This window comes from Eucyclogobius newberryi, unplaced genomic scaffold, assembly GCF_026437365.1.
Source record: "Eucyclogobius newberryi isolate DKJ021-1_F unplaced genomic scaffold, fEucNew1.0.hap1 SCAF_1, whole genome shotgun sequence".
NCBI lineage: Eukaryota > Metazoa > Chordata > Actinopteri > Gobiiformes > Gobiidae > Eucyclogobius > Eucyclogobius newberryi.
In genome coordinates this window covers 9,575,578-9,594,797 of record NW_027315723.1, presented here as the reverse complement: position 1 = coordinate 9,594,797, position 19,220 = coordinate 9,575,578, and the positions used below count along the sequence as shown (strand labels likewise).

Genomic DNA, 19,220 nt, shown 5'->3' with positions numbered 1-19,220 from the left:
AGGCTTTCTATTACTCAGCATCTTGTATCAAATTGCAATATGCCATAGGGGACGATCCCATGGAATGCCAAACACATCATTGAGTAAATAGTCTTCCATGTTTGAATAGGATGAATTAGGATTAGGAATATATGGTTTAGGAGACGTCATTAACTGATAAGAGTAAAAAGGAAAGGATTAAGAAAACCACTGATTCAAACAGAAATCTGACATCAGAGGAAGCTACTTGATACTGAAAAGTCTACTGGGAAAAGGTATTTGTGAGCAAATAATTCGGCCATAATGCAAAATATTCAGAAATGTGCGGGGGAAAAGCTGCCTTCCCCTGAAAGCTTTCCAGTTTGTGTTTATCTTTTCCTGAACAGAACATAAGGCAATTTGAATTCATGTAGTCCCAGAGGAGACTTCATATCTTTGTACACACATACCTGTAGTAAGAGGCAGCCTAATTAGACTGGGCTACTGTGGCGCTGATATGTCCACTGCACTCGCTGACAAGAACACCGCTCAATTCTAATGACACAACAGTGACCTGGAGGCATACATATAGTTTACTCATTATATTGTCTGATTGGTATAATTAAACTAGTTGAAGAGATTGATTGTAATGTAGCTGCTTGTGTGTTGGAGGTAATCAGCAGTTGTCTACAGTTTGTGTTGTACTCAGACACCTGCACAGGCACACGAGCGTGAGGAGGCCAGGGCCCAGCGGGAGCCAGTCTTCATATGGTGAGACTTGGGACGACATGTCATACAGAGTACAGCTGCTTCCATCAGCACAGCTTCTAATGAGACACTTTCATTCCTCCACTCATGTTTTTGCAACAGTCACACTCTTCATATTTATTTTCATCAAGTAAGTGGGTGTATTCAGTTTAAGTGTAAATTAAATCAAACAAAACACACTTGTTTTAGTTGAAAAAGTACAGCTTGCCATTCTCATAGAAAAGCACTTTATTAGATCTGGACTCATTGAAACAAAAGCACTGGAAAAGTAAACGCTGTCCTTCTCACTAATAGTCGTACAGTACATCTGCTCTATTCAAGTAATAGACTGACAAAAGTGCAGTCTGCTTACAGCACTGTCTTGGACAAATCACTGCACATTACACCAAACAAGAGCCACATTCACAGGGGAGCACCATCTGCAGTGTCTCTCATGAACTCCTCTTCACTGTGCACTTTACAAAGATCTGTTCTGTAAGAAAATATTTCTAATCTGAAAACAATAAAATACATCTCACAGTCATAAGGACGCGGCTACAGCTGTTCTATAGTTAGAGCTTCAATCGACTGTAAGATTTGAACTCACCGTGGTCCATGTAGACAGCTGCTGTGCCACATGTTACATCCAAAAGTAAACCTCGCTCCAAAAGTACAACTGAAAATACATGTGCAACATTCATCATTAGAGCTTACCCTAAAGAGTTTTAATGTGTTCAATACTGCAATGGCATAAGCCTGTTCTGTACTCATTATTAGAAACAGTTTGTGTCTCATACAAACATTTGTGAAACTCAAGGCTCGTGCTGGTTAGAACCGGAGTGCACCTAGAATTTTATTTTAACTGTTCAAACTGGTTCCACATTGTGCCTAATTTAAGAGTCTGTGACCGTTGTCCTGGTCTCAGAGATTCAGAAAGGCATTGATCTCTTACGACAGACCCCAGTGTGCAGCACAGTACAATGGTCAGTCGGACATTCTCCACGGCTGCTAACATTTGAGGTGCTTCTTGCTGGTCATGTCATTCCAGATTCGATGCATCTCCTCAGGGGAGATCTGATGCACAGTGACCACTCTGCGGTAGCGGCAGAGGCTGTAGGCCATCTTCCAGTGGTTGAAGCCACTGTTCTGAAAAGGGTGTATTCCTAGTTTGCGCAGACATACTCCAACATAGACGTCCTCCAGGTGCAGCAGTCTGGTGTGGAGTGACGTCTTGTAGATGAGGTCAGCCACATCTGCAGAGAACACATAACCTGTGCCAGAGCAGAACGGGGGGTACTTGCTCTCGGGATACAGGTCTCGGGGCATGTACCACTTACTGCGCATGTCTCTGATTGGTCCACCATTGATGACGTAGCCTGTAAAGTACCTCCTCCTGGGTTTGGTGCTGGGCTTCAGGAGGCTGTAGATCAGGTTCTCCATGTTGACAAAGATGTCACTGTCTGTTTTCAGGACATACTGAGCCTTGGAGCAGAAGGTGGCCACCCAGCGCATCCCCATTAGTGTCTTGAGAGTTAGGTTGTGGTACGAGTCAATGAAGTCCTCTACCACCATGTCGTGAAAGATCTGGCTCTCCTGCTCCACCATCTGGTTGAGAACAGCGTCAGTGCTTCGGCCTAGTAAGAACAGAGTGACCACTCTGACGTCAGTGAAGGCGCTCTCATCGCCCCAGGTCTCCCGGATGGCTTGCCGTGCATCAAACTCCTTGTGAGTGGTGCTGATGAGGATGATTAAGAAAGGTGTCTCGTTGTCACACTTCTTCTCCTCGTTGATGAGGTATCCAAAGTCGTGTGGATTGAGAGAGCGAGTCCGGATGTTGGAGAATGTGGTGTTCTTGTTGACCTTGGGCGTCTTGTGGACGGGCATGGTCACCTGACCCACATAGGAGCTGGAGGATCGGGACACACTCAGGTACCATAGAGCGCTGGCCCAGCAAACCACTGTGAGGAGGTAGAGACAGGAGACCTTAGAAGGCATGTTCACTGGGCAGGCTTCAGTGGCAGCAGCGCTGAGTAGAGCGAGGCCACGCCTCCATGGGATGTCCCAGATCTGGAGGAGCAGCTTGAGGCTGCCTCCTCAAAACAGATTACATTAATTATAGTAAAAGGACTCCTTGGGTCTCACATCAGGGACGGGAACAAACAGGAGCAGTGTTGAGTCTTCTCCTCATGGCCACGGTTTGCCCCATTCCCTCCTCGGCTCCTGACAGCACCTGCCAACACAGGAAAAACAGAAAAAAAAAAAAAAAAATGTTTTGATTTGATGATGAGAAAAAGGGTCAACACAAGCAATACTACAACAACAAATACAATTAAAATCAAGATACGGTTAATATATGTAATGTGTTTGCGTGTGACATTTTAGCATTTAATTTGCTGTTTTCACTGTCCTTCCACTTGTCCACCTACAGAAGAGCCAGAGACATAGCGTTGGCCTACTCCTGTGTACAGAATGTATTTACATGGGGAGCAGATCATCACACACAAAAAGGTGACAGTGAGAAGGACCAATATCACTCTTCTGACTTATGCCAGTATTCTCCCTCTCCACCTTTCATCCAGCTCTCTCAGTGGGAACTCTGTGTTTTTTCTTTACTTTGCTCTGTATGTAATGGACCTGTCTTTTGTTAGCTGCTCTGATAACAGGAGAATCACAGCTTTAATTGGATACAGTGACAGACTAATAAGAGCTGAATTTATCGAATTCAACTGAATCTCTAAATATAGACTCAGATAAAAACCTGTTCATTATGAGAGTCAAATGGCTGTTCTAACGGTGTTTCAACGTGTCAGACGTGTCTGGAGAGGCAGCGATGGATGCCCAATTCGCAGGATTTTCACAGTCTGAAAGCAAACATTAATCTAATCCTTCTTTACAAAAAGACTTTTATTTCTCTCAGACATAATCCCTTTTGATGTGGCAGGCGCTTTTAAACACAGAGACAGGAAAATATTTTTTTTGGTCATGCATAACTGATGATGAACATAAAAATCTAGCGATCCTATTAGAGATAGTGCTGCAGAGTGTGGAGGCTTGTGGCCTGCTTTTGCACAGATAAAACACACTTTTATCACGATGAAGATTTGTCGTGTCTGTGGCGGGAGATGATTCTTTTCATCAAGACTTTTTTTCCCCTTTGGTTCCACCCTAGCTCCTATCTGCTCTCTCCTCTCTTTCAGAAGCAGAGTCATCAATCTCACGCTCCAGCAAAAGCCATCTCATCATGGCTGCTTTTGCACACCTCCTCCTGCTCTCCATCACTCCGTCCGTCTCTCCTTCACTCGCCTCTTGATCCATCTTTATCTGTCTCAACTTCCCTCCCCATCTGTACTTTCTCTATTGTGTGCTTCAGTGCTGGATTGTTTTTGTTCATGGGACTTCTCCTCCAACTTATTGACAGCTCCTGCAGCAATCAGTCGCTCAACTGTGTCCACCCGAAAAATCACTAAATATTCATTTCTGGCCCTCGACCCATCTCCACTTCTCCGCAGGTTTGTCCACAACTTAAGTACTGTGTGTTGTTTCATTAACCCCTAAATACAGTGCCATGACTGTTGCAGTTCAGAATAAAAAGTAGTTTGTTTGGTCTTACTCCTCACAACTCTTAGATCCAGATTCAAGACAGGTGCCAAAATCGAATGTTGCACTTTATTTAGTGCACTTTATTTAGTCAGAAATGGTGCAGATTATTAGTGGCGTGAATTGGATATGTAAATTAGTTTACTGTGTAAGCATACTGTGTGTGCCCCGAGTGCACCGATGACCATAGGCACCACTTTCGCCTTTACCTTACAAGCCTTCTCTAGCTCCCTCCATGCATGGTGAGGAGCTTTTGTGTCTTACCGTCTGTGGTCTGTATCTCTTCCTTTGGCCACCTTATTATTCCTGCATGGTATTTGATCACTGGCAGGGCATAGCTGTTTATTACCCAGGACTTGTTTTTGCTGTTGAGCTGGTTTCTTAGGACTGGCTTTACTTGTTGGAGGTATTTGGCTCTTGCCATTTTCCCCGTTACCTCTTTTAGTTTGAATGGAATAAATTCCATCATCAATGTCTGCTCTTTTTCCTTCTGTGTGGACTACCTGTGTAAATCCTGATCATGTGGATCAGTGAGTCGATGTCGCACTCGCTCTTGGCTTTTCATCCATGTAGAGGAGGTGACTGATGGTAGCCCCATTCCTGAGTCAGTATCCATTACCATGCGTGTTGATTATTTGGCTTCAAACCTATGCAGAACAGCAGTCGGGAAAGTCGCTCTTATTGGTATATGCTACATTGGCTTACCATTGGCCCCAAGAGTGGTTTTCCACAACCTCATCGAGTGTGCAAAGAAGGATCCTAGTCATCTCCATACATCTCCAAGTATTCAGTGATCCACGTGTGTCGCATTGAGTCATGGGCTTTCTGTTTTCTTCAAATATTTGAACCCACACCACGTGGATTTTGAAGTGATAGGCAAAATGATAGGCAAGAGAATATGCCCCATGTTTATCCAGAGCTCAGCTGATGCGCAGAGACAGAAGGACGTGTTAGAAAATCTGAATGCTCTTGCTTGTAACCAGCGTTGCCAGAAAGACAAATCTGGGACTGAGGATCATGATTTTATTTCAGCCTGCCATTGTGTCACCAATACTCAGTGCACAGACTCCTTTAATCCGTTTGAGGGACAGCTTATCAACCGCTCCAGTTTGATGCAATACAGATGAGAATCCAGGCCAAATTGTTGCAGGTTGTAAATGCAATATCATTTGAAATCATATATAATGCCAAATTGATGTGTAAACTGCAGTACCCCGTTTTGCGGAAACATTGAAGTACATTTCAACACTGTTTTGCTCCTTTCAAATGCTTAATAAATCTGGACTTTAAAGGCGTAATGGACTATTTTTTGGGCCCAAATCTGAGTCTTATTTCCTCGTGGCGTGGACAGCCGATTAACGTATCAATCAAAGGATGCACCTACCGCCACGTATCAATCATAGGATCGCTAGCACCTACTACTCACCTGCAGTCTCGTCCGACTTGTCCCCAGGAGAGCAGCATGTTTCCGCATGTCTAAGCGCATGGATCTATCATAATATAGTTCCCTCAGTGTACGGGACAAAATTAATGGAGAAAAACTGTTCGAGCTGGAAATATAACGGAAATCTACGGTAGACGAGAGATGCGATCCGTCGCGCTATTACACAAACGCACGTGTGTGTTCTATTAGTCCGCACGGGGGGAGTGCCGCCTGAGTTCTCGGGGGGAGTACCGCCTGAGTTCTCAAATCGCCGAAAAAGTGTCCATTACGCCTTTAAGATGACTTTCACTGGAGCAAACTGAAGGATGGCTGTTATTTCATGCTCTTGAGCTCTCTGTGACGCTGCTGCTAAATTGACTTCCCAGTGGGAGGGTTACATTTAAAACACTTCAGCACTTAATGTCAGCATACACTATATTTTGCACACACTCGCTCCCACAATGTGCTGTCATGACAACCTCTTTAGATGAACCAATCATTAGCGCTAAAGCCTTCTGATAATCATAACAGTAATTATGGTCCTTCATATTTATCTCTTTCAGAATATAATGCCTATTATTAAACCAGGTGGGCTATTTTTTACTTAAATTGTAGGCTTATCGTTTTAAAACCACCATTTCTCCTGAAAAACAGTGCTAAATAAAATACATTGCTCGTCTGGTTCACCTGATCCCCACGCACAGACAGAGGCTGAAGCTCTCAAAACCTGTAGTGAGGACTTCCATAAGGTGGACCAATGAGGCAGTGGAGGAGCTACGTGCGTGTTTGGACATTACAGACTGGGAGGTGTTCAGAGCTGCTACAGATATTTTGGATGAATACACGGACACTGTGACGTTATACATTCGATTCTGTGAGGACAGCATTATTCCATCACACACCAAAGTCACCATCAACAATGAAAAACCCTAGTTAACACCAAAACTGAGGCAGTTGAGACAGCAGAAGGAGGCGGCGCACAGGGCCGGCGATATAGAACACTACAAAGAGGCAAAGTACGGATTTAGCAGGGAGGTGTCGTGAGCTAGAGCCCGTTACAATACGCGTCTGAAGCAGCAGTTCTCAAATAACAACCCCACCTCTGTGTGGAGTGGGCTCCGACTTCTCAAAAACTACAAGCCCTGTGCTCCCCCTTCTGTGGACGACATAAAACTGGCGCAACAACTAAATTCTTTCTACTGCAGATTCGACACCCCCTCCCCCACTGTGGCCACCTCTGCCATCCCAACCCCGGTCCCCCCCACCCCCCCACTCCTCTCACAGTCCAGGAACAGGATGTAAGCAGACTATTCCGCAAATCCAACCCGTAAAAGGCTGCTGGACCAGACAATGTCACCCCGGCCACCTTAAAGGTTGAATGGACGGGGCCCAAATCTTATTTCCTCGTGGTGTGGACTGCCGATTAGTCCTGCCACATCAATCATAAAACGCACCTACCGCTCACCTGCAGCCGCGTGTGGCTCGTCCCCTGAGAGCAGCACGGTTCCGCGTGTCTAAGCGCATTGATCTATCATAATATAGTTCCCTCCGTGTAAGGGACAAAATGAAGATGGAGATAGACTGTTCGAGTTGACTCATAAAAGACAGAAATCTACGGGAGACGAGAGATGCGATCCGTCGCACTAATAAACAAATGCATGAGTGTGTTGTATCAGTCCGCACGAGGGAGTGCGCATGCGCACTTCCGCCTGCGTTCTCAAATCGCCTAATAAAATCGTCCATTGCGCCTTTAAGACATTGCGCAGGTGAGCTGGCCCCGGTCTTCACTGGCCCCGGTCTTCACTGGCCCCGGTCTTCACTGGCCCCGGTCTTCACTGGCCCCGGTCTTCACTGGCCCCGGTCTTCACTGGCCCCGGTCTTCACTGGCCCCGGTCTTCACTGGCATTTTTAACACTTCCTTGGAGTCATTCCATGTCCCAGCCTTCTTCAAATCGTCCATCATCGTCCCTGTCCCCGGATCACTGGACTTAATGACTACAGACATGAGGCACTGACGTCTGTAGTCATGAAGTCATTTGAGCGCCTGGTCCTGCCCCACCTCAAGTCCCACACCTCCCCCCTGCTGGACCCCCTGCAGTTCGCCTATAGAGCTCCACAGGGCTGTGTACTTTCTTCCCTGCTCTGCTTCCTGTACACAAACTGCTGCACCTCCAACCACAACTCTGTTATACTAATCAAGTTTGCGGACGACATCACCCTCATCGGCTCATCTGGGACGGGGATGAGTCTGCCTACAGGAGGGAGGTGGACCGGCTGGTGTCCTGGTGCAGCGGTAACAACCTGGAGCTCAACGCCCAGAAAACAGTGGGGATGATCGTGGACTTCAGTAAAGTCACAGCCCCCCAGCCCACGTTTCCAGGGCTCTGGGACGTGCAGGTCGGATCATCCTGGACACGGACTATTCAAGCCACTCCCCTCAGGCAGGAGGCTACGGTCCATCCGGACTAGTACCTCCCGTCATAAGAACAGTTCCTTTCCCTCTGCCGTTGGACTCATGAACACTGCCTAAGCACCTTGTACTCATTGCACTGTTCACTTCTATTGCACTACTTAACCTTATATTTTATATTTTATTTAGAATGTACGTATCATGCCGTTTTTGTATAAAGTGTTCAATGTTTGCTGTCTGTGTTGCACCAAACCACCAGGAAAAGTTCCTATGTTTGTGATTTTTTTGTTCATCGACTAATGGCAATAAGCCCTTTTCTGATTCTTCTTCTGATTCTAACTTGCAACCCCAAAAATCTCATATGAAAATGTTTTATATATTCTCACATTTCGGCAGACATCCTAAGGAAAACACAGAGGAGCAGAAGGGCTGGACATAAACTCCAGGAGAAGAGAGGGACAAACAGGAAGCCGGTTCCCGCCGTAGTCATGGGTAACGTGAGGTCCCTTCAAAATAAAATGACAGAAATAGCGAGCCTCATGCAGTCCCAGAGGATTTATAGGGACAGCAGCGTCTTGATTTTCACAGAGACCTTGTTAACAGCAGAAATGCCAGACTCTATTGTAGGTTTGGACAATTTTCATCTGCTGCGGGCGGACAGAACGAGAGAATGCGGGAAGAAGAAAAGTGGAGGGCTGGCTGTGTATGTAAACACGAGCTGGTCCAAACCCGAACACTGCACAGTGAAGGAGCAGCTATGTAACAGGGATATTGAACTATTGGCTATTGGCATGAGGCCATATTATCTGCCCCGGGAGTTCTCACATGTGATTTTGATCGCAGTCTATGTGGCCCCGTCTGCCAATGCTGAAGATGCTTGTGAAGCACTGCTCTCCTGCACTTGTAGGCTGCAAACACAGCATCCACAGGCTCTCTTCCTCATCTCTGGTGACTTTAACCACGCTTCTCCCTCTTCTGTTCTACCAACATACACCCAGTATGTCACCTGCCCCACCAGAGAGAATAGAACATTGGACTTGTTTTTTGCCAACACCAAGGAGGCTTATTCTTCTTCCCCCCTCCCTCCCCTGGGCAGCTCGGACCACAACCTTGTACATCTGAGGCCTGTGTATGAACCCATCGTGCGCAGGCAGCCTGTGGTGTCCCGTGAGGTGAGGAGGTGGTCTGCTGAGAGCGAGGAGGCTCTGAGGGACTGCTTCAGCACCACTGTCTGGACTGAGCTTTATGACACACATGGGGAGGAAATCAACACCATCACAGAGTGCATCACGGACTACATAAACTTCTGTTTTGAGAACATTGTTCCCTCCCGGACGGTGCGGTGTTTTCCAAAAAACAAGCCATGGATTAACCGTGAACTGAAGGCTCTGCTGAAGGAGAAGAAGAGAGCCTTCAGGTCAGGGAACAAGGAGGAGCTGAGGACTGTGCAGAAGGAGCTGAGGAGGAAGATCAGGCAGGCGGAAGCAGGCTACAAGAGGAGAGAACCATCTCAGGCTTCAACCCCCCCCCCCTGCCCGGACAGAGGGAGTCCTACAGTGGGTGAATGATTTAAATGCTCACTTCTTGAGGTTTGATTGGTCACCCACCCCTCCCCCTGCACAGCTGCATGCTCCCTCTTCCACAGCTGGACAATGCCCTGCATCCGTTCCTCTTCACTTCTCTGCCCCGGACCATCGGCTCCCCACTTCACCCGGACTCACCCATCCCCCCAGCACACAGTCCCCCTGACATCCACTGACTGTCACAGCAGCACAGGTGAGGAGTGAGCTGAAGAGGATTAAAGTGAGGAAGGCAGCAGGACCTGACGGCATCAGCCCCAGGCTCCTTAAGTCCTGTGCAGATGAACTGTGTGGAGTTATGGAGCATGTCTTCAACATGAGCCTGAAGCTGAGGGTGGTACCACAGGTCTGGAAGACCTCCTGTCTGGTACCTGTGCTCAAGACACCGCGCGCCAAAGACCTCAACAGCTTCAGGCCAGTGGCTCTCACGTCCCACCTGATGAAGACACTGGAGCGGCTGGTCCTGGACCACCTCCGCTCCACCGTGAGCTCAGCCATGGACCCGCTGCAGTTTGCATACCGGCCTGGCATCGGAGTGGAGGACGCTGTCATCTCCCTGCTGCACCACTCTCTCTCTCACCTGGAAAAGCCTGGCAGCTCTGTGAGGATCCTGTTCTTTGATCTCTCCAGCGCCTTCAACACCATCCAGCCGCTGCTCCTGAGGGACAAGCTGGAGACGGCTGGTGTGGAGTATGACCTGGCAGAGTGGATCCTGGACTACCTCACAGACCGATCCCAGTTTGTGAGTGCCCGGGCCTGTGTGTCTGACACTCGGACCTGCAGTGTGGGGGCGCCCCAGGGCACTGTCCTCGCGCCCTTTCTCTTCACCCTCTACACTGCAGACTTCAGACACGACACGGGCAGCTGTGTCCTGCAGAAGTTCAGGACTCATACAAGTACCTGGGTGTTCATCTGAACCACAAACTGGACTGGACTCATAACACAGACGCACTGTACAGGAAGAGCCAGAGTCGGCTCTACCTCCTGAGGAGACTCAGGTCTTTTGGAGTGACAGGGCCACTCCTGAAGACCTTCTACGACTCTGTGGTGGTATCAGCCCTCCTGTACGGTGTGGCCTGCTGGAGCAGCAGCATCACAGAGAGGGAGAGGAGGAAGCTGGACAAAGTCATCAAGAAGTCCAGCTCCGTCCTGGGCTGCGCTCTGGACTCGGTGCAGGAGGTGGGGGACAGAAGGGTCCTGGCTAGATTCACATCTATGCTGGACCATGAGTGTCACCCCCTGCAGGAGTTCAGTGAGAGACTGATCCACCCTCGCTGTGTGAAGGAGAGATTTAGCAGGTCTTTCCTTCCTGCTGCTGTCAGACTTTATAACAAACACTGTTAGTCCTGAACACTCGCAATACTGACTTAACCATGTGCAATTCCGTCATATTCATGTGCAATTCATGTGCAATTACTGTTGTGACACATATTCATGTGCAATTACTGTTGTGATCACATGCAATGGTATTTATTTATTTTTAATCTTTATTATTTCCCATCCCTTGTTGGGAAATGGGAGGTTTTGTCTATAGGAGTTTTTGTTTCTAAGAGATCTTCTATTGAGAGTGTTTTTCAAACTACTTATAAGTTATCTGTTATTTTCCTCTGTATCTACCTCTGTATCTACCTGCGTTGCAACAATGAAATTTCCCCATGTGTGGACAATAAAGGATTATCTTATTTCTTAGGACGTTTTGCAAAAGAGTTATATGTTCCAACAGCCCTGTTTTCTCACATTTAAAATATACTTTTGAAAGTAAATCCACTGAGAGTTGGTGATGTAAAATAAAAAGTTGAAAATGCTACAGTAATTAGCAGGCTAGTTGGGCTAATTAGCATGCTAGATGAAAGTGCCGGTCACTCTGAGCTGCTAGTTTTAGCCTATAAATGCTAAATAGAGAACATGTCTTGTTGGACATGTATATTCACCCTTCACCTATATTATTTGCCATAATCCCACTGGATGATCTTTCCTTGTGGATGACCTTTGAAAGCTGGACTCAAACCTTCATTACATCATTATCCTTTTAGAAATTCTCATGACAGAAAATCACTGAATAAATTTAACCTTTTAAAACCAGTAGCTTTTCACATAGCTATTTGAGTACATTTCTATATGATCATGATGACGACTAACTTCTAAAACATTTTCATACAGACTTTAGGCCCGAGTCATGTACAGTATGTGGCAGAATCAGCAGTGGAGGAGGAGAGTGCATGTGACACTTTCATGTGACTATACAGTAATTGATTGGAGTCGTCAGTGACCTTGCTCTGGGGCTGTGTTGAGAACAAACAGAGGTGCCTTACAGTAATGGACTCTAATGTTTGCCTTGCATCTGGGACATGTTTGAGTGCATGAATGCGAGAGCACACACAGGGGGAATAAATCATCCCAGGACGCAGAGGTGACATCTTCCATTTATGCACTGCACTTCAGTATAACAGATTTCATTTTAGGGAACCGCCTCACTCACTTGTAGGAGGCTGTCAAAACATTGCACTAGGAAGATGCCTAATGCACAACGGAAACAAAAAGAAGAGTCCACGGGAATGCATTAGCTCCAAGTGTATCATCCATCAATCCATCAGCAGCATAATGGACTTGTATACAAGCAACGCAAATTATTTTCATCAGATGGCCAACAAAGGAGTCTTGACGAAATATGAAAACTATTTTTAAATCAATATTTTGTACAATGCTTTGTATCGAGCTTGACAAATTATGGACTGAGGCTTCAAGTTTTATTTGATCTAAAACAGTCATCGAAAAAGAGTCCAGAAATCTGAATCAACTTGTAATTATGTGGAAGTGTGAGAATTATCGGAATTTATTGTGTCCCATCTAAACAAAACAAAAAAACAGTGTAACATAGAAAAGAAACACATTCAATGTAACCTGCAGTTAAAGCTGTTGTTTACCTAAAATATGTATCAAAACGAATTAAAACATTTGTCTTAGTGAGATCCCTTTGTGAGAGGACACACATAACACATACCGCTAGAGGCTCCACTGACCTTTCCTTTTCAAAGTGCATCCACTACAAATGTTAATGGATTAATAAAACAAAACCAATGAACACCAGATTGGCACTGGGCCCATTGAGTTGTCCTCCCATCTTTCTGCTGAGGATAGAATCAGCCTAACAGCAGAAACAATCCAGGAGAATAAAAACACTACAGTCTTCTGCCACATGTTTGATCGGCTTTCCTCCAATCTCCAGCCTGGACTAAAACCCATTATGTCGAGCTCCAAACATTCAAAAGGGGAATTAATGCGCAAGGAATTTAACAGCCGTGGCCAAATTGGTTAGCATCCCGCCTAATATGAGAAAGCACAATTAAAATGTCAGGGCTGGGAGGTTCCCTGTGTGCCCGCTTTTGTTTGGGGATAATAAAACAGCCCATGATTGTTGCTGAGGTGTAGTCCGTATTACTCTGTCTGGACGCTGCATAGGGGCTTAGCGCAGAGCATCTGAATGCAAAGCAGCTTAGATGTGACGGAGGAAATGGGATATCGATAGTGGCCAACTCCTTTGGCTGCAGCTCAGACGCCTGACGCTGCTGCTCCCCATCAGAGCTGCCACGGGCCTCTAGTGCGTGGGCCATTTCACTGGGGGTCTGAGAGGAAAATCTGTCCGCTCCAATGTAGTCCGACGCTCTCCGAGGATGACATCATGTGGGATACAAGTTTCATGTGCTTAGAAGCATCAAACTTTCTATCACCCATGTCCAACTTTAGTAAAACAAGACCCGGGGGAAGTTCCTCATTACGACACAGCCCAAGTTTGTCAAGAAGTATTAGAAAGTGGTGTGCTCAGGTGTACTGGATGTTGTGGCTGTTGCGTCAGCTGTCCTGTCCGGAATGCTAAGCTCCCTTATAAATTGGAAATGACAGTGTGATTCATGCAGGTAATACATTTGACTGTCCGAGTGGGTGACATTGCCGTTCTACAATATTCAGGCCCAGGGCTGTGTGGACAGAGGACACCGAGACACAGTTAATACAAATTAAACATGAGGTGGACTGTGGAGGACAATCGTGTAGCCTAATTGTGGACGGTACTATTGTCTACAAGATAATATCAAAATTGCTCCTTTGAAGGTTAACTTCAATGTTAAGATTATGTTGTCTGAAAAACTGTCAAAAGGTTGACAATAAATAAGTAAATAAATAAGACAATACATAAAAACAGACACTTTCTGTGTAACCTTTCAAACAAGGGAAGCAATATTTATGCACAGTTCTGGTATAATATATTTAGTCCATTCTGTGTAATCCCTTGTTTGTCCTGGGGTGGTCTTTCAAAACCTTTACTTCTATCAGTCCATTAAGTCAATTCTATATGTTTTCCCTTTTAATTATTTTTATGTTGACACAACACTACATTTACAGGCACATTTGCTCCCATTTTGGATTTCTGATCATTTAAGAATATATTGCCCACCCCATTCACACATCATCACCCTCACAGCTGTACCCATACATTTATATTGATAAATATAGTTTGTGGAGATCCAAACGCCTGGAGCTAACCTCCCGCTGCTCTCTTTTAGAATCTTGTGCATTGTCCAGGGCGGTGTTTTGCTGATGCTGAGCTCTTCAGCAGCCTACCGATGGGACCCGCAATTTCATCTATAGAATCTACTGCAGTGTTAAACATGAATGGAGCCCTACAGCACACAACTGTCTGGTGCTCTCAGCAGGATAACAGGCTCTACAGCAGGTCATTTTCCACATGCAATAAAACCTCTGCATCTGTCCCGGTGGAGCTGATCAACACAAATCACAGCCCTGACTATAAAGCAACTCTAAAACTATCACGTATGGAGCTGCGTAAGCACATTTGCAAGACCGACAGTTTTTACAGTCGATATATGAAACATGAAATAAGTGAGGCGTTTGCTTTTCAATTTAGCATTGAGAAACAGTGCGTTTCACAGGCGCTCCTAAAATAAGTTGATTTGATAAATAAGAAAATTTCTGAGGACAAGTCGAAATGAAAGAAAGCCTTTGAGAGTGATTTGTGTAAAACTGGTACAAAATTGCTTGACAATTGTTCAGAAATATGAACAAAGAGCAACAATTATGCCAATTCTGCTTCGTAATAACAATTATCTTGAGTAATTGCTGGGTGCTGATAGCATAATAGGTGTGACAGGGGAGCAATAGGGTTAGCCATTTCCTGTCCAGTTCTGCTTAATCTAATAACTAGCACGGCTATAATTCATTGGAACTGCTTCATGCTGCAAATTAATTGTCTTCAAACTTTTAATCACTCAATCCTTCACTTGCGCTGCATCTTTCAAGTCCTGATGTAACATAAGTGGACAAAACATTGGCAAATCCAGTCCCCTGCTGGTATTAAGGAAGCGTTTTGCAAAGGTGAAAACAAACAGATCAATAAAGCAGTAGTCTCCTGCCTCTTATGTGCAAGAGGTCTCTCAAACATTTGTCTTTCATTTGTACTTGGTGGACTATTCTATTGGGATGTTTAACAATACAAAATGCAGTCTTGGTCTTGGATAAGCTTGTGATTTCGTCGTTATTGATCTGTGAGGTCTCTCCAGGGGCTTTGGTGTAAATTCATTATATTTGCTACATCCTTCTGCTGTGCAATGAATCAGACCGCCGTCATATCACACTGGAATATCCTGCAGAAATATGTATAGGCAGGTGTAATAATAATATGTAAAATAAAGATTAATCTCAGTGGTCACCTTTGAGACAAGCACTTTAAGACAGCTCGTAGCTATACACAGCAAGTGAATGGCATTGTAGGGTCTCAAACTACATGTATTCAGTTTATGATTAAGGAAGATTTCTTAGCAGAAACGAGACAAGACGGGGCACCAGGGTTAAACCCAAAGAGCTAAGATACGGTCCTTAATCGCGCTCGTTAAAAAGGGTCTGAAGGGTGTTTCACGATTCAGGGACTTACACATAGTCTAATCAAACAAACAATAGTCACTAACTCTTTCGTGTAGTTTATTTATCAAAAGGGTAATCAAAACACCGGAGCAGAAATGCGCACAGGTAAATCACAGGTGACGTTATATCAGATTTAACAGCAGATTTCATGCAGATAATGTTAAACCAGGGTTTTGCCTTTGATAACCAAACGTGTCTATGCTAATCTATATCAAAAAGAGGGAAAGTGAGAAGCTAAAGGGAGGAGGGACAGCTGAGCTCTACCCAAATCACGCCACAAGAGAACTGCACAATGGACTCGGCTTACGGTTCTGTAGAGACTCGGTCCGACTGGTCCTTGTCCGCGGACGAGGTCCGTAGCGAGGCGTCGCGTGGAGCGGTGTGGCGGCGAAGGTTTGTGAAGCGGGCGGCGGCCGTGGAGCTGGCGGCGGTCGGGGAGCGAGGCGTCGCGTGGAGCGGAGGAGGCTGCGACGTGCTGTAGGGTCCTTGGCGCCGGGGAGCGGTGTGCTGCGGCGGGGAGCGGTGTGCTGCGCCGGGGAGCGAGGGGTCGCGTGGAGCGGTGTGCTGCGACCTCCTTGAAGCGGCGGCGGCAACGGAGGTAATATCCGAGAGTTCCTTAGCGGTAGAACGCTTTAGCGGCGTGTTAGCTCCTCACGCGGCCTTTACTCAGATGAGGACGTAGCGCTGATCCACGTAAACGGCGTAGATTACTTCAAAAAAAGAAAAGAAACGAAGTAGCAAAGAAAGTCTCTGTCCGGTTTAGCGCTTAAGCGTAGTTCCAGGTAGTTCCAGGTGGTTCCGGGTAGTTCCGGGTGGTTTCAGGTGGTTTCAGAGTCCAGGGCTGGCACGGCCTTGTCGACCACGTGACGGACGGATTTTGTTGAGACAAAGGAAAAGTGAAAGCTCGTCCGTGGAGACAGCTTCCAAGAGAGAAGACAAAGCAAGAGAAGAGAACAAGAGAACAAGAGCAAGAGAAGAGAACAAGAGAGCGTTTCTAGCTTGGAGCGTCCTTTTGATACCTGGCCCGCAGGGCATGCTGGGAGCGAAAGGGGCGGGCGCTACTGCGAAAACTTCCTGTTTAACATTTTCCTGACCGAGAAAATAAAACTGGAGTAACGTAAATAATAATGGCAAAAACATTGAACCCTGTTTTAACATTTACACGTTAAACACTTTTGGCAGTTTGTGCACATTATTTCTTGAGGTAGACACATTTTACATCTTCTTTCACCTGTGATGGGCGCTCGAGTTAAAGCATTGGGAATATAAAACCTTAAACTGTGGAAGAATACGTAACACAAGGTGAAACATGCGGTGTAGGGAGTTGATTCGGACAAACATTCATGGCATAATCACGTTAAACATAGTTCATCGGGGCGTCTTCCTGTAAGACTGTGGGGAGAAGAAGATCTGTTAGCAGAAAAGTCACAGCGGCTCCCCTGCGGTGAGGGAGACAGGGAGAACGAAAAACCCCCAATGTTCAAAGAGAGATTTTCTGTTATCTGGCCGTGGAATGTCCATCTCCATTCCCCTACATCATTATTCAGGTGAAGTATTCACTCAGAAAGTGGCAATTGAAAAAGTGGCACTTCAGGTGATGACGAATCGGCCAAATCAGAATAAGTGATGCTACAGCAGGAGAACTATGGATAACATGAGCACTTAATCGGGAATTCTATCATATTATAGTTGCATCTTGTACACATAGAGACCCATAAATGAATAGACAAGGTAAACATGATTGCATCTAAGGGAAGTGCATTAGATGGTTAGGTAGAGTTAGTTAAAAAGCTATTTGTCATAACCCCTTGGTTCAATTAAATGGCAAACCATGTAATTCACTGTTATTACTGATAAAAATACTAAAATAGGCTTGAGCTCCCCTTAGAGGCCTCTTTGTATGTATCTTTGAGCCTATCTCACAGTAATTACTTTTACATTTTGATGTATCCACATGGTATTTCCGGAGCACATTAACATTTAATTATTATTGGCCTTAGGCTGACTTTAGTTGGTCCACAAATTTGAAGCATGGTGCTTGTCTACCTATTAAGATGTTCCATTCTAACATAAAACTAAATACATCAATTAGTTTGGCAACAATGTCAAAGCAACCTGGTTCAAGCTGTGACTGCATAAATTAAGCAAACCTCGTAGATCTTGTTGGAGTCAAAATCTTCTGACAGTATGAGCTAACAGAAAGTATAAATCTGAGGTTGTAAATGCTGCATTACATCTGCATATTAAGTGCGTAGATTGTCTAATAAATTGATTGATGGGGTAATTTCAGCACATTAGATACAAAGTGGCAACACATTGTGTCACACTTGGTCTCCTGGTGGGTGCCGAACTGCCTTTTAAACAGCATACCATCAGGCTGATAATGGAGCAGGCAGCCTCTTGTGCCCTGGAATTAATGAGCGAAAATGGTACAATGACATTCTATTGATCTTTTGTGAGATGTTTTCCATGTTTACATTTGCAGCACACGGAATACACTGGTTAGTAACAGCCATGTTTCCAAAGGACATTCAGCCATGTGATATGAAGAAGACCGCAGTCCTTCAACAAGTACATACATAAAGAAATGTCTATAGGAGAATTTATAAACGCTGAATCTGACAGATTACTTCATTATGGTTCATTATATTCATCCAACCACACAAAACTACAAAATTTCCACATTACCATAAGGTCACAGGTTCGAATCCCAGGTTGGGTGGGATGATGTTTGTATGTTCACTATGAGTGAACTAATGTGCTTAACAGTCCACAGCAGTCTAAAGCACCAAATAGGTTGCCTGACCAGGCAGTCCCTCCTACATTCTGTTCAAATACGGTTTTGTAAAGTACCGTATTTTGCGCACAAAAAAGCGCACCGGATTATTAAGCGCACCATCAGCTATCTGTGTACCATGTGTACTGGTCCATACATAAAGCGCACCGGACGATAAAGCGCATAAGATAAACAAAACAGACGATAAGTCAGAGTCAGTTGAGCTTTATTAAACGCGTTCAACTCATTCAGATCAACATTGTTCAAAACACACTCTGCTATCGCTAACAGACAAGTTAGCATATTCACAACAATTCTCAGTCAAGATCACTTGTAAACACATAAAATACAAACACAGAACACACTCTGCTACCGCTAAAAGACAGTTAGCATATTCACAACAGCTCCCAGCCTCGTTCAGTTGCAACGCGTAAAATACATCACAATACGCTCACTTTTTCAGTTCATTCCTCGTCATCAAATCCTTCAAAAGCGCCGAAGTACATCCCTCACAGCTATGACCAGACGTCCCGATTTTGATGTATCCACATGGTATTTCCGGAGCACATTAACATTTGTCCCGGGGCTGTCCCGATTTACCTGGGACAGCCCCGATTGTTTACGTCCCGTGTCCCGGTTTAATGTCTGCTGGGGCGCATAATGGTAAAAGCAGCCAAAGCGCCGATAGTGCTCCGTGCTAAAATCTCTTTGGTCAGTGTGATCCCGCATCTCGGACCCACGCGGCAGTTCAGTGATGATTCCGGCCTTTTGATCCCACAGTTGACTGATAGTTTA

General features: G+C 45.4%; 1 protein-coding gene and 1 long non-coding RNA gene across 3 annotated transcripts in view; both read right to left on the bottom strand.

The window, feature by feature from the left end:
- Nucleotides 1-936: 936 nt before the first annotated feature.
- On the bottom strand, nucleotides 937-1,493 carry LOC140374312 (uncharacterized). Its single transcript, XR_011929089.1, has 2 exons — nucleotides 1,032-1,493; nucleotides 937-1,001 (listed from the first exon to the last, which is right to left on the bottom strand). It is a non-coding gene; the product is annotated as an uncharacterized lncRNA (long non-coding RNA).
- Nucleotides 1,494-1,507: 14 nt separating this feature from the next.
- Nucleotides 1,508-19,220, bottom strand: part of LOC140374165 (beta-1,3-galactosyltransferase 1-like) — an 81,249-nt gene continuing 63,536 nt past the window's right edge. For both annotated transcript variants that reach the window (XM_072461014.1, XM_072461091.1), the window contains exon 2: nucleotides 1,508-2,935. In XM_072461014.1, the coding sequence (XP_072317115.1) occupies nucleotides 1,714-2,700 (987 nt within the window). In that variant the 5' untranslated portion in view covers nucleotides 2,701-2,935 and the 3' untranslated portion in view covers nucleotides 1,508-1,713. The remainder of the gene's footprint in view (nucleotides 2,936-19,220) is intronic.